At 36.6% G+C, this 15,112-nt stretch overlaps 2 protein-coding genes across 3 annotated transcripts; both read left to right on the top strand.

Moving 5' to 3' along the window:
• Nucleotides 1-6,052: 6,052 nt before the first annotated feature.
• On the top strand, nucleotides 6,053-9,499 carry LOC121248579. 2 transcript variants are annotated; one of them, XM_041147075.1, is made up of 4 exons: nucleotides 6,053-6,355; nucleotides 8,689-8,750; nucleotides 8,889-8,993; nucleotides 9,148-9,284. In XM_041147075.1, exons 1-4 carry the CDS (start codon nucleotides 6,136-6,138, stop codon nucleotides 9,151-9,153), a joined length of 393 nt encoding a protein of 130 aa, XP_041003009.1. In that variant the 5' UTR covers nucleotides 6,053-6,135; the 3' UTR covers nucleotides 9,154-9,284. The 2 variants fall into 2 exon arrangements, with proteins under 2 accessions (XP_041003009.1, XP_041003008.1); XM_041147074.1 differs by having other exon boundaries at nucleotides 6,054-6,355; nucleotides 9,172-9,499.
• A 1,122-nt stretch (nucleotides 9,500-10,621) lies between these two features.
• Nucleotides 10,622-12,774, top strand: LOC121248578 (pentatricopeptide repeat-containing protein At5g48910-like). Its single transcript, XM_041147072.1, is given in 2 exon segments — nucleotides 10,622-11,055; nucleotides 11,058-12,774. Coding segments are annotated over 2 exon segments (1,917 nt in total). The 5' UTR covers nucleotides 10,622-10,755; the 3' UTR covers nucleotides 12,675-12,774.
• The last annotated feature ends 2,338 nt before the right edge of the window (nucleotides 12,775-15,112 follow it).

Below are 15,112 nucleotides of genomic sequence, written 5' to 3'. Positions count from 1 at the left end.
AGTTAAATGATGTTGTTTAAAGCACCCTCATTGGATTCTCCATAATTTTTCCTATAATTTAACTAAAAAGTGCATTCCCTATAATTTTTCCCTAAATTTGACTCATCTTTTAAAAATCTTCTTCATCTCATTCTCCATCCCTATCTCTATTCTATTAAATAATATTTCTCTATTATTTATTTATTATTTTTTTCTCTCGCTTCCATTTACAATCTTAACTACCAACTCTTTTGTCTTATTATATTCTTTTCAAATATCACATTCTACTAAATACTTATACGATTTTGACTACCGAATACAATATTATTTTTTCAAACCGATATCCGTATTATAAAAAATAGTAATTTTTTTTAATATGTGCATTTTCTAATGGTAACATTTTGAACTCCTACATCCAACGGTAATATTTTGAACTCCTGCCTCCAACGGTAATATTTTTTGTCTTTTCTCTAACGGTAACTTTTTTTGTCTTCTCTCAAACGGTAACATTTTTTGTCCTATACGTAACGGTAACTTTTTTCTCTATAAATACGCATTGTGCTTGTATTCAAATTCTCACAAACTCAAGTCTCATTTGATCTAAAGATTCGAAATTCAACAGTCTCTCCTAATATCTCACTCCCTTCATCAAATTACTCGTACCTTCTTTCGCAAATTGCTCACATACTTATTCTCTGAAAATGAGTTGGATATTGTTCTTAATGACGAGACCAATGGACAGTCATCGAGACATCGTGGCAATCGTCAACGCCTTAAGTTCATTCGGCGTGATCATATTCAAGGGCACAAATGTCTATTTCGCGATTATTTTACAGAAAATCCAGTATATCCCTCGAATTTATTTCGAAGGAGATTTTAGATGAGTCATCCTCTATTTCTCCGTATTCTAAATGAGGTAAAGTTTTACAAGCCGTACTTCATCCAAAGAAGAGATAGTGTCGAAAGACTTGGTTTATCTTCTATGCAAAAGATAACCGCATCACTTAGAATGTTGGCATATGGGGTTACTGGAGATTTTATGGATGAATACATACGTATTGGTGAAAGCACCGTAATGGAGAGCCTTAAAAAATTCTCTGAGACAATAGTAAGTATTTTTTCATAATCATACTTGCGGTCACCAAATGTCAATGATATTGCTCGATTGCTTGCGGTTGATAAACAACAGGGATCCCCAAAAATGCTGGGAAGCATTGACTGCATGCATTGGAAGTGAAAAAATTGTCCCGTAGCCTGGAAAGGTATGTAATCCGGCCACATTCGTGAACCAACTATTATTTTAGAAGCAGCTGCTTCATATGATCTCTGGATATGATATGTATTTTTTGGTATGTCTGGTTCACACAACGGCATTAATGTGCTAGAGAGATCTTCTATTTTCATAGAATTTGCCCAAGAGCGTGCTCCTCCAGTCAATTACACAATCAATGGCAATGAGTACACTATGGGATATTACCTTGCGGATGTTATTTATCCAAAGTGACAAACTTTTGTGAAGACGATTCCATCACCACAAGGGAATAAGAAGAAAAATTTTGTGAAAGCACAAAAATCCGCAAGAAAAGATGTCAAACGTGCATTCAGGGTACTTCAACAACGATTTGCAATCATTCGTGGACTTTCCCGAATGTTCAAAGTCAATGAACGAAAAAATATAATAAAAGCATGTGTTATTCTACATAATATGATCATTGAATATGAGTGTGATGATAGTGAGGGTCATGACATTGAGTATGATCAACTTGATGATGAAGTTTTGGAACTGTCGCGCAATCATACAACTGAGCTTACGGACTTCATCCAACGTCATCATCATATTAGAGACAGCTCGGTACATCATCAGCTCCAAGCAGATCTAATTGAATATCAATAGTTATTATTTTTCCAATAGTAGACATGTCGCATAATCTCTGATTTTTTTTTCCAGCCATTTTAGTAGTGATAATATTTGAGTTAATTACGGTAATTTCGTATTTCCTTCATGTTAGTAGTGGTTATATTTGAGCGTGCATCTGTAATAGTTCTTGAAATTGTAATGGCCAATTTCCTTGTTTGACATTTAAGTTTAGACAATCAAAATAAAAATTAAACTGTCTTAGTATCAATAATATTGTCATACATTTTTGTTTGAAACAGAAAAGAAAGAAATAAACTCTGAAAAAATTTCTAATTTTTTATCAATCCAAATGTGCAAGATCATTGCATCTCACCATGATTTCCCTTTGCAGGTCCTCAAAATATAACCGTTGTAGCATGGCACTAACGTCCATCTTCATAATGCACTGATCCGCTTCCTTTTTGGGGTTTTTGCATCGTTGGCTCAAGAACTGAATGGTGACATCTACGAAATTTGGCCACCCTCTCATGGCTAAACAACCGGTTGCCACTACTTATTGGTCGTCCGGGTTACCTAGCCATTGAGGAAATGACCATAAATTTCCTATATCCCCACCACGTGTTGCCATCATCACAGCCAAGGGGGTTTAATTTACACATTACTTTTCTATCACAAAATAACACAAAAGAATGGCACAGCAAAAAGCAATTGCACAAAACTAACCAATTCACATATTCGCACGCCACAACAACCAAACAGCATGCAAATCACAATAATGTTAAATAAGAGCATTCTCATTAGATTCCCCATAAAATTTTGAGAATAAAGAAATAAATAGGGCTCAGAATGGTAGAAATATTGACAGCATGGGTAAGCAAGGAGCCATTCACATCGAATGGCTGCAAAACCCCACCCGAACGTCCATTGCCTTTTCTGGAAAAATCTTTGATTTTGTAATTTGTTATCCAACAAAGTTCCTAAGTGTAAATATGTATCTTTTCTTTTTAAATGTCCGATTTACTTTTGTCAATTCAACCAATTTCTTATTCTTTTCCATTCTCCACAATCATGATTTTGATAAAAAAATATTAAGTTCTCGGTTGAAGAGAAAAAATTGAGCAAACGAACTGGATTTAAGCAAACAAACTCGAGAGCAAACAATAACTTTTGAAGCACAGAGTGTAATAAGAAAGTTCTACTCAGAAAAAGATCACGAGCACTACAGTCCATGAAGGAAAATGAGAGACAAATCAAACTGAATTTTCACAACAACCAAACAACGGAGAGAAAAATGAGACCAAAATTGGAAATATCAGCTTCGACCGTAACACAAAACAAATTTCACAACCACATAAGTCTGAAAGTCACATCTCATAGAAAGTGAAAGAAAAACATCTATACATAGTAATTAAAAAAAATCTACGAAACATCAAAATTTTCTCGGTAGCCAAACACTCAACACAACCAACCAAAATACAGACAAATCAATGGCAACGCAAGGTCAAAATGAGAACTGGTTTTCATCTATACAAAGCCCAAAATGAGAATGACTAAAAGAGAGTGACAAAAAATTCAGCAAAATTGAACCAATCTGAAAGTAAAGAAATATTCTCGGCAGCCAAATAGCGAAGAGATCGCCGATGCAGAGCACCAAATTGGTTTATCTCCATCAGGAGGAAGAAAAAAGAGAAGAAAGAAACAGAGAATGAGAGAGGTATGAAGTGAGAAATTTTTTTCAAAAATCAAAGAGAGGGGCTGCTTTGATTTGGTGTTGCGAATCAAAGTCACAAAATTTTTAAGAAACTAAAATCAAAACTTACAAAATCTGCCGATGGAGAGGAGTTGCGATCGTTGGTGTTTCGAGGGAGGGGTCAACGCCGAGAGAGAAGAAGACGTGGGATGGAAGGGAAGCTGAAATGCTATGGGAATCTACAGTCGTTCCCCATATATGGGGAACGACTGTAGAAGCCGTAAAGTTAAACCACAAAATGGGGAATCCAATGGGGAGGGGTTTTTCACCAAAACCCTAAATTTATCCCCAAATTATAGGGATATATCCCATATGGGGAATCAAATGAGGATGCTCTTAAGATGAAGAGTAACAAAAAAAAAAAAAATTAAGTAAAATGCCCTACCATTTGGTTAGAGTTGAAGCCCTAATCACCCTCCCTTTCTGCTTCTCCATTCTTTGACTGGATTTTGAATCCCCCATATCCCTCTCCTTAATAATTCTCTCATTGTAAGCTTTCCCTCCATACATTCCACCAATAGCCCAAATCTCCAAACCAGCGGTCCCACAAGCTACTTCTCGCATCATGCCGTCTCTGTCACCCGTCATTGTCTCAATAAGTTTGAATATTAAAGTTTAATATTTTTCGCTCCCAAATCATCATCGTCGGCCATCACCAATGACCTAAACTAATGAAGAGACTGCAACTCAGCCGACACCAAACCGATCGGTTCTCTACCCTCCCTTCAATTAATTTTGTTGGTTTGGGCTACTCAAAATGTCTGGTAGGTTGGTGTCGATTTTGTGCCTAAACCGTGCAGACCGACGGATTTTTCAATTCTAAAATCAATGATCTTACTGTCTTGCTTTTTTCATTTTTTCTAAGTAAGCTCGATAAATTATAATTAAGGGATAGAAAAATACATGAGTAAGGGCTAGGGGGACCCTAGCAAAGACCCATGCTCAACCAATTTCGTACTATGGAAAAAGAAAAAGAAATAGACCTTGGAAACAAATCAATTTTTCCTACCCTACCCTGCTAAGACAAAGCAGCACAAAGTGACGATTTTTATACAATTTGAGATCCCTGCTAAGATGGAGCCGCAAAAAGTGGCAGTTTTTATACAATCCGAGAGGGGATTGTAGTTCCATGATCATAGGCCATGGTGATGACTGCATTTTGTCTTGAAGTGGCTATTGAGAAATTCCTCTACCTCGTCTTCACGATCCTGTGGTCAAATAGGGCAACTCTTATAATAAAAAGTTAGTTAAAAAATCTGAACTCCTTTGCGTTATATGTCATCGCACAAATCTTGTGGTTGTTCAAATATTTTACTAAACACTTTACATATAAGAGTATCCTAACAAAATCTGATAAAAGCAGTAAGGAAAACGATAAGGAAAGCATTAAGATAGAGGTGAAAATGGACGGATTATAGTTTGAAAGAGTGGCATGTGAGGCCCATGCGCGGTTGTCAGCGGCGCATGAGGCCCACTCGCAGTGATTTTTGCGAAACCACCACTTCTCTCCAAAAGATTTGTGGCTTGGGAGCGTTCTCGTGCCTTGCGTATCTCTCGAATATTGCCTAAAACTGCAAATCTATCTTTCTCGATCTTAGAGGAAGCAAAACAACTAACAAATGATAACTAACTTTATGGACAAAGTGGATATATGAAAAAAGAAGAGAAGGTGAGTGAGAAGGAGGCCGAGGTCTCCCCTCCTCTTCGGCGAAAAAACTAGATCTGGGTTTGGAGGGTTTTTTTTAGAGAGAGAGAGAGGGACAGAAGTGTCATTTGGATCCTTCTCCTATCTTGCTTTATCTAAACTATCAATTCAGCGCCTAGTTTTACAGTTAAAAATTAATTCAAAAATATCATTGATCGGCCATGTTTTGTTTCCCAATTTTCGTAAAAATAAAAAATTACTTCAATTCAAATATCTTTCACTCTAATTTTTCATTTGATCATTTTCTTATGTTTCAATGTAAAAGAAACACAAAAATAAAAACCGATTTTACCAAGTCTAAAAAAATACTACTTTAAAAGAATTATATTTATAACAACTTTTCAATTTGATCTACACAGTTTCACAAACTTTAATATAAAGCATATTTCGAAAAGCTTTTACTTGAATTTCTCTGTATAATTTCACGAATCCAATAAAAATGTATCTCAAAATCTTTCAAAGAAAAATTCTAAAAAATTTCTCAAAATACTTCTTAACGAAACATACTTGACATTCTGCCTCCTAGATTTTATAATTTCTAATCACATCAGTTAATATGACATAGGTTAAGTCAATTAAATAAAATATCATGCAAAACCTGACATGTAAACTTATATATGACTGAAAACAAAAAAAACAAAAACAAAAAAAAAACGTCATTTCTAACCCAATTGAGAGAACCCTTTTCCAAAATTCGGGCCGGGTCGGGTATCCTCCTATGGGCCCTACCGTCTCAAAGCCTCAAAGCTTTGTGAGGTTCAGAGAAACGGATACGGTGTCTGAATTCCAAATCACCTTATGTATATTGTAGCAGCGTGTTTGATGAAGTAAAGTTCTGCAAACATGGCTTCCTCAGCTATTTTCCATAGTATGTGCTTCATTTCACCGCGCACTCCAAAATGTTACAAAAATCAAGCCCTGCGTCTCACCCAGTCTCAGTTCCTTTCCTCCGAATATTTTTTGAAGTCAAAGAAACAATCTTTGCTCTCAAGCATCCATCTTAGAACCCAGAAATCTCGCTCATCATTCGCTGTCTTCGCTGCGCAGTCTAATTTCTTGAAAGGTTAGCTTCGCTGGGTTCTCTGTGTTTGCTTGCTAACAATGTTTTTCGAATTTGCTCCAACGTGGCTGAGTAATGATCCTATCTTTGTTTGCGGTATTTTGGTTAATTATGAATGTAATTGTCTGTTTTTTGATAAAGAATAGAAAAGAATTACTAGTGGACTGGTTTGTAGGGATAATTTGGGATAAAATTAAGAGAACTTCGCAACTTAATATCAAAAGAAAATTATCATTTGATTGTGGCATTGTTTATTGAGATTCCTATCTTTACTGGAGTGGAGAAAAATAAAAACGTGTGGAACTAGAAAATGCCATTATATTTTATGGTTTTTTGCTATTAAAATGAGGTTTTAATCGTTGAAATAAGATGTTTACCCAGCTTCTGAGGCAAGGTTGAATTGAAACGAGACTTGCTAGTCCGGTTGCCTATAGATGAATGGTTTTGCATTAAGTTCCTTTTTTGAATATAAAAATTAATAATGACACCGCCTTGGATGTTCATGATACACAAAATAATCTTACACAACCTTTCGAAGATACACGGTAATGTTAGAAACCCCTGTAATAGAATTGTTGAAGCATTGTTCTAATTTGGGGCAACTTGATTACCTTGAGAAATTTAACCTGAATGGTTGAATGAGGTGTATGATATCTTGCAATTTCTGAATAAAACCTACCATTCCCCAAGGAACAGCATACTGCTGAAATCAGAGTTGTCTTCTTTCTTCTTTCTGCAAGCATTCTGGGTTTTTTTAGCTTCTTGCCAATTGCTGTATTCAAACTCTCTCTTAAAGCACAGCCTCAATTGTACATATTGACTAAATGACTAATTATCATTAGTTTTTTAGTTTTCATTTTGAGTTACACCATTGTTATTGAAACTATGCTCTTAATCAGGATCGTTTTGGTCTTTTTCTTATGTACTTTTGAAAACATTCATATGAATAACATAAGATAGTGCTCAGGAGAGCTTTATGCTAGAGTTTAAATGCTACCAAGTATTAAAAGTACGTTCACATTAGATAAGGAGATTATACTCCCCTGCATTTGAAGCTCTTATTGTCATTCTATTAGATATCCCAACTGATGGAATTTCTCTTGTTTATAACAAGCAGATTGCCATGTAGGATTTCTTGCTTGCTCAAATAGATTACCGATGAAAAAATATTTTGTTCCACCTGAATGTTGTGACAGAGTTTTTGCTTCCAAGTTTCTTAAGCATTCTAGGTTCTCTTGTAAAGGATCTATTATAATTGTTTCCTACCCTCTTCGCTTCTGGACTTTCTAGAATCCATGGAATTATGGAGGGCGACCTTTTTTCAGTTTTATAACCAATTGCATAGATTTCCCCACCCCTCTAATGTTCTGACATAGTTGGGAGCATGATGAAATAGTGTTGTAATTAGATTTATTTGGAATTGAGGTTTCTTGAAGGAGAATAAAGGAAAAACCTCTTTTTGGGTGCTTAATCAAGTAAATGGTAAGAATTTTTTATTTTTTGGATGACATGGAACCTCACAAGAGCAAGGCCCCTCAAATCCATCCCCGGGGAGTAAAATCTGGATACTCCAATCCACCCGCCAAAATCATGTATCAAGGTCACAAATCACCATCTACAATTGCAAATGTGAACTTAACCCAAGACTTTTGAGTCAGCAGCTCATCCAAAGATTGCTCTTTGACCACTAGGTTTCATCCTGATGAGTATAGAAATGGTGCAGTTTTCAGAAGAATATAGAAGCTAGAGGGAATTTGTGTTGATAGTGAAAGGTCAGATATCCTTGGACAGCTGCCATAACTTCTACTTGTAAGAGGTTAAACCCTAAAACCAAAATCATAGCCCTTAATTAGGTTTAGCCCTATCCATCCACATGAGGAGAATATAGAATTCAAAGGACTTAAAGACTCTATTTTGAATAATATTTCTCTCATGATATCAGCCTAGTTTCTTGGATGGCCCTTCTTCTTTCATGAATCATGGGGCTTTAGCATGACACCATGAAAGGATGACATCTTGGTAAGAGCCAGTTTTAAAGTAACTTTGAGCTTGATATAATATGCTTTCGTCCAAAAAGCCCATCTTATGATCTTGGGCTTGGTTTGTTTACTGTATGTTTCATTGATTTATTCAGATCTAATGTGATGTATTCGGTTATACTAAAAGGATTCGATGCCAGCATTGAATTTCTTGTGGGTCACTCTAAATCAGAGTCGACAATTGGGCTAGCTTTCTGTTCATGAGTTGACGATATCCTGCACTTGAAGTAAACAAAATATCGATTGTTGAGTTTATGTTTTGATTGTACTAACTTCCATTTTGGTTCTGTGAAATAGCTCTTCAAACAGTGTGGAAGGTTGGGAAGGATGGAATCGAGGCAGGAACCAATCTGGTGCCTGTAAGTTTATATTGTTTCCTTTCCAAGTCTACCCTATCAAACTTATTGGCTGTTTTTGTGTATGATCTAGACCTACTGTTATTCTTCATTGTGGCAGCACTTTGTTCTCATATTTTTTCAACATTTTTTTGGTTCTAGGATTCTGTACCAAGACCAATTGCAAGGATTTCTGTCACAGTAGCTGCACTTGCCGCTACGTTGTTTGTACTCTCGTCTTTCTTGTCTACAGCTTTCTTTGTGCTGGTATGCTGTCTATTTCTCTGTGCTCAATGGTTCACTTTTTTTTGTGACGGAAGGAAAAGAAAGGGGAAAAGGGGTGGGGTGCATTTTTCAAAGTTTAAAGTGATTACATTATGTGTTTCTAAAGTTTTTTTCAGTATTTTATTTTAAACGCAAGGAATAAAGCACCATATGATTGCAGGCCACCATGGGACTTGTATATTTTATATTCATTGCCTTCAATAGAGATGACGGGCCAAGAGGGGGTGGAGGCACCACCTCTACAGATGACACTACCCTAGAAGAAGCGAGAAGAATAATGGAAAAGTACAAGTAACACCAATGAGACTTTTAAGCTGACTCTCAATGATTCAATTTACACAGGCTATGATTTTTGCATGAAAGTTGTGGTTATGCACTGAGAAGAAAAACAAAGTAAAGTATTTCATTTTGTTTTGTATATTATGTTGTAAATAAGATGGTCCTTTACATTGGCCCAATCTTCTAGAGTTCTGTATTGCTTTATAGAACTTGCAGTGTTTTCAAGTTCTCCTTCTGGTTGAGCCCTGCCTCTACTCCATTATCTAATCTTGGAGGAAGCCTTCCCTTTAACACGACGCCATGTTTTAGCTTCTTTTTGCGTTCAAGTGGCTGTATGGGGAAATTACACCAAACTTTCCATGCGTCTAGTGTGTAGAGTGCCATGCACATATCGATATGTTATCCGTTACAGGTATCCTTTATCCCTTGCCCGTTTGCTTTTGGGAATGATGTATCTAACTTGACCAGCAGGCTGCTATGTCATTCCTAGGATTGTGCATTGAAGCACATAACATGGTCACATAAAAAGCTAGTCCTCTCTCTCCCGGATCTGGAGTCGTTGACTCATTATTCACTTGGGTTCCTCCCATCATCCCATGCACTTTTCTTTTGAAAGTTATTTATAGAAAGCAAAAAAGGTTAAAATATGTAAGATGTGCGGTTTAGGATGATGAGTAGTATTTTTTGTAAAAAAATAATAATTAAAAATTAAAATAAGGAAGATATTCTAATATGTGGTGTCGGCCTCCCACTGTAACCACCGACCACCACCACTGAGCCTGTCCTTCTCCCCTAGCCCGAGGCTCGTAACTCCTCCGCACGCATGCCCATAGCCCAACCCCACGCACACAGTCGCGACTCACACTCCGCCACCTACAACAACGTGTTGCCGCCCACGAGCACGCTAGATGTCCACCCCTCGGCCATACCCTCCTTCCCTAGCCCACACTGATTGCCGACCGTTTCTCTCTCCCTCACATGCCCTCTCCCTCACGGGTCTTCTCTCCCTCACGGCCAAATCTGCACCACCAGACTATCGACTGGCTACTGCCATCTCGTCAATTGACGGCACCTCGACAATCAATGTTTGAGGATGGGCGAGGGGCGGGAGGTCTTGGGCAACACGGGTGGTGAGGAGAGGAAGTAAAAATGAATTTTGAATAAGAGGGAAGCGGGTTTTGTTGCGAGTGTTTTGGATCATTTTACTATAATGTGTTTTGGATGATCCTAAACAGTGGGCTATGCCAATATTTTTTCTTTTATATATATATATATATATATACACATAAAATAGAAGATTAAAACTTTGGAGATGACAAGTTGACGTGGCGTTAGACGATTGAAATGGTAGTCACAGTTGTAATAGTAGTTATCTCAGCTCCCACGTCTTCGACTTCAACAGAAAATCCAATCCACAAAGTTCAGTCTCTTTTCTTCTAAATCGCAGAGTCTCAGCCTCACCCCCATGAATTCCACAATCTGCAAGCCCACAATTTCTCCTCTTCACCCATCCTCATTGTTCCCACAGATCACACTCTGCAAAACCATCAGAGACCTAAAGCAAGTCCATGCCCACATGATCAAGACCGCCCAAATCCACGACCCTCTGGCCGCAGCTGAAGTCCTCAGATTCTGTGCGCTTTCAAATGACCGCAATGTCGAATACGCACGGAAGGTTTTCGACCAGATGCGCCAACCCAATTGCTTTTCGTGGAACACCATAATCAGAGGTCTTTCTGAGAGCAATGATGATGACAATCTATTGGGGCCTTTTTTTTGTTCTGTCGAATGGTTTGTGATGGTTTTGTGCAACCCAATCAGTTTACGTTTCCTTCTGTGTTGAAAGTCTGTGCTCGAACGGCGAGGATTAGAGAAGGGAAGCAAGTTCATGGGCTGGTTGTGAAGTATGGATTGGATAGTGATGAGTTTGTGGTTAGCAATCTTGTTAGGTTGTATGTAATGTGTGGGATTATCGAGGATGCCCATGTATTGTTCCATAGGAATGTGATTGAATTTGGTAAAGGGGATGCAGTTATGACGAATAAGAGAAGGGATGAGGGTATGGTAGTTTTGTGGAATGTTATGGTTGATGGGTATGTGAGACTTGGGATGTTTGGTGCTGTTAGGGAGTTGTTTGATAGAATGCCTCAAAGAAGTGTGGTGTCTTGGAATGTGATGATATCCGGCTATGCGCAGAATGGGTTTTTTAAGGAGGCAATAGAGATGTTTCGTGAGATGCAGATGGAAGATGTATACCCAAATTATGTGACATTGGTTAGTGTTCTGCCGGCGATTTCACGTCTTGGAGCACTTGAACTGGGGAAATGGGTTCACTTGTATGCAGAGAAGAAAGAGATTGACATTGATGATGTGCTTGGTTCTGCTTTGGTTGATATGTATTCAAAGTGTGGGAGCATTGAGGAGGCGCTTCAAGTTTTTGAGAGGTTGCCGAAAAAGAACGCAATCACTTGGAGTGCAGTGATCGGGGGGCTTGCAATGCATGGGAAAGCAAATGATGCGATTGATTATTTTTCAAGGATGGACAGAGCTGGAGTTACACCTAGTGATGTTACTTATATTGGGGTGCTGAGTGCATGTAGCCATGCTGGCTTGGTGGACGAGGGAAAGTACTTTTTCAACCACATGGTTAAGGTAGTTGGTTTAGAAGCTAGAATTGATCATTACGGGTGTATGGTTGATCTATTCGGTCGTGCTGGACTTTTAGAAGAAGCTGAAAAGCTTATATTAAACATACCAATTAAGCCTGATGATGTGATATGGAAGGCCTTGCTTGGTGCATGTAAGATGTATGGAAACATGGAGATGGGAAAACGAGTAGCAGAAAAGCTGATGGATATGGCTCCTAATGATAGTGGATCCTACGTGGCTCTCTCAAATATTTATGCCTCTTCAGGAAATTGGGAGTCAGTTGCAGAGGTGAGGTTGACAATGAAGAAGATGGACATACAGAAAGACCCTGGGTGCAGTTGGATTGAGCTTGATGGAGAAATTCATGAGTTTCTGGTAGAAGATGACTCCCATCATAGAGCCAAAGAAATACTTGCCATGTTGGAGGAAATTTCTAACCAATTGAAGTTGATAGGCTATAGACCAAACACTGCACAAGTCTTGCTCAACATGGATGAAGAAGAGAAAGAAGGTGCCTTACACTATCACAGCGAGAAGATTGCAGTTGCCTTTGGCTTAATCAGTACAAGCCCTCATTCGCCACTTCGGATAGTTAAGAACCTACGTGTCTGTGAAGACTGTCACTCGTCAATGAAACTAATCTCAAAAATTTATAAACGCAAGATTATTGTGCGTGACCGGAAGCGCTTTCACCATTTTGAGGATGGGTCTTGTTCATGTGGGGATTATTGGTAATTTTTCAATTATAGGTGCATAATTGGCAGCCTCTGGTGCAGTTGTAAATATGAATGAATCAAAATTTTAGGAAAAACAAAGTCATACAAATGCATTTAAATATCCTATTTCTTCAATGCTGAGCCCTGTTTGTATTCATTTGGTGGATGTATCACAGTTATACAAGAGTTTGATATCTTACAATGCACAATGATATCTTCTTAAAGATATTGTTTTCTTTTTTGGTAAAAATCAGACAGGTGTTATTTGTCAGTTCTGGTAGTTGGAATGTGTAATTTGTTACAAATTGCACCATTTTCCCACCAATGTTACACCGCACGATTATGTTAACTACCACCAATAAGGTTGGTTAATTGGTTTTAGCAGCGGTGCTTCAAGGCTACTGATCTTAAGGGATTGCTTGGATTGTGAGATGAGATGGTTTTAGATGAGTTGAATAAAATATTGTTAAAATATTAAATATTATTTTTTAATATTATTATTGTTTTAGGATTTGAAAATTTTGAATTGTTTATTATATTTTATATAGAAATTTGAAAAAGTTATAATGATGAGATGAGATGGATTGAAAGTATTTCTGTATCCAAACGGAACCTTCTTCTACAGTAAATGTGGTTTGAGACCATATAGATATAAGACATGAAGTAACTTCCTTTGACCAAGTTGTTGTCCACAATTCTGGAGTGATGATCTAAATAATAGTTTGGTAAATACATCATTTAGAAATAATGTTGTTGGGGACAAAACCAATAAAGTAATCAGCATGTTTCTACCATGCTGAACAAAGTTCAATGCCAATATGCTTCTGGTGAAAGAAATGTTGGTAAATCCGAGTGTCCTCTCTATGCATAAATGAGACTCTTAACATAATCTCTCTTTTGATTGTCCTCCTAAAATGCTAGAAAGCTGTTACCCCAAATGACACTAGAAAAGGGTGTTGAGTGGATGCCAGGACATCTACAGACAATGGAATGATCTACTCTCTCAAGGAAAGCGGCTTTCCAGGTCCATATGTGGCATCTATATATATATATATATATATATATATATATATATATATATGAAAGCATTGACAGAGTGTTCAGGGATCTTATGGTGTTTGCTTTTTGCTCACTCCAAAACATTGGATGGCAGGCATGCCATGCAATACCATGAAATAGTTGCTGAAAAACCGTAGGCAGTGCAGTGGCATCTGGTTAGAAAGATTTTTGGTGTTGGCTGTATATTCGACTATCTTTTGAGGATAAACTGCAGTTCTGCTGCGCCTTGAAGGGTAAATAAATTTGGTTGAAACAATGAGAATATCAAGTGCAAAACCCCCTGTTTATATAGTCCTTCCCATGCATAGAGAAAAAAAAAAAAAAGGTACTCAGCTGAATTTTTGTTATTTAGGAAAACAATGCATTTTTTGTTTGGTATTTTATATCCAAATGATTAATACAAATATATTGTATCCTCAAACTTTATAGATTGAAATTACGTTGTATTACCTATTTTTACATATTTTTTCATTAATCTTTTAATTAGAAATGAACTAAAATCCTATTTGCCTCTTCTATTATTATAGTGTAATCTATAAATTAAAAAAAAAATATTTTTGTTACAAAGAGATTACATAAAAGTAATTCTACAAATTGACGTGATTTAATATAATTTGTTTGATTATAAAATTATTTTTATCATAAAATAAATTTAACTAATCAGATAAAACGTTAATTTATAAAATTATTTTTATATAATTTATTTATAAATTTAGCAGTAATCTAAATTATATGAGTTGGGTGAGAAAAAATTCTCTCTTTCCACTTTGAAACATTTAAACCAAGAACAGAGCACAGAAAGGTCAAAGATCATGATAAAAAGGAGGAGTGAGGAGAATCTTGTTAGAGGATTAAGGAAAGAAATGATTGCATATGCTGGCGTGAGTCTGCACAGTGAACTGCCAAGCAACATGTTATGTGCTGGGCTCTAATCGGGTCTCACTTCCTCAAATACCAACCACTTTTATTCTCCGGATCCAAACTCCACAACTTTTTGAGTCATAATACACTCATAATATTTTTTACTGTTCTTTTTATATATTAAATTTAAAATTTAAATAATAATTTTGATATTTTTAATGAAGATACATTATCATATTACGGCCTATTTGGATTGAAAGATATGATAGAATGAGATAAAATGGTTTAAAATGAGTTGAATAAAATATTATTTAAATATTATTATTATTTTGATATTTAAAAATGTTAAATTGTTTATAATGTCAGATCATTTCTTAATCCAAATGGCGGTCTTCAATCTTTTTTAAAAAAATGACATTTTTATACTAATTAATTATAGAATAAATAGTAAAAAAAAAAATTGTATGAATATCATTAGTTGTAACGGTCAATTTTTTGTACATTGATTTCGCTTAGAGTACAGGCAAGTCTCTCTTA

This window comes from Juglans microcarpa x Juglans regia, chromosome 2D (genome assembly GCF_004785595.1).
Source record: "Juglans microcarpa x Juglans regia isolate MS1-56 chromosome 2D, Jm3101_v1.0, whole genome shotgun sequence".
NCBI lineage: Eukaryota > Viridiplantae > Streptophyta > Magnoliopsida > Fagales > Juglandaceae > Juglans > Juglans microcarpa x Juglans regia.
Note: the sequence above shows the minus strand (reverse complement) of the source record. Positions and strands in the feature narration are given on the sequence as shown.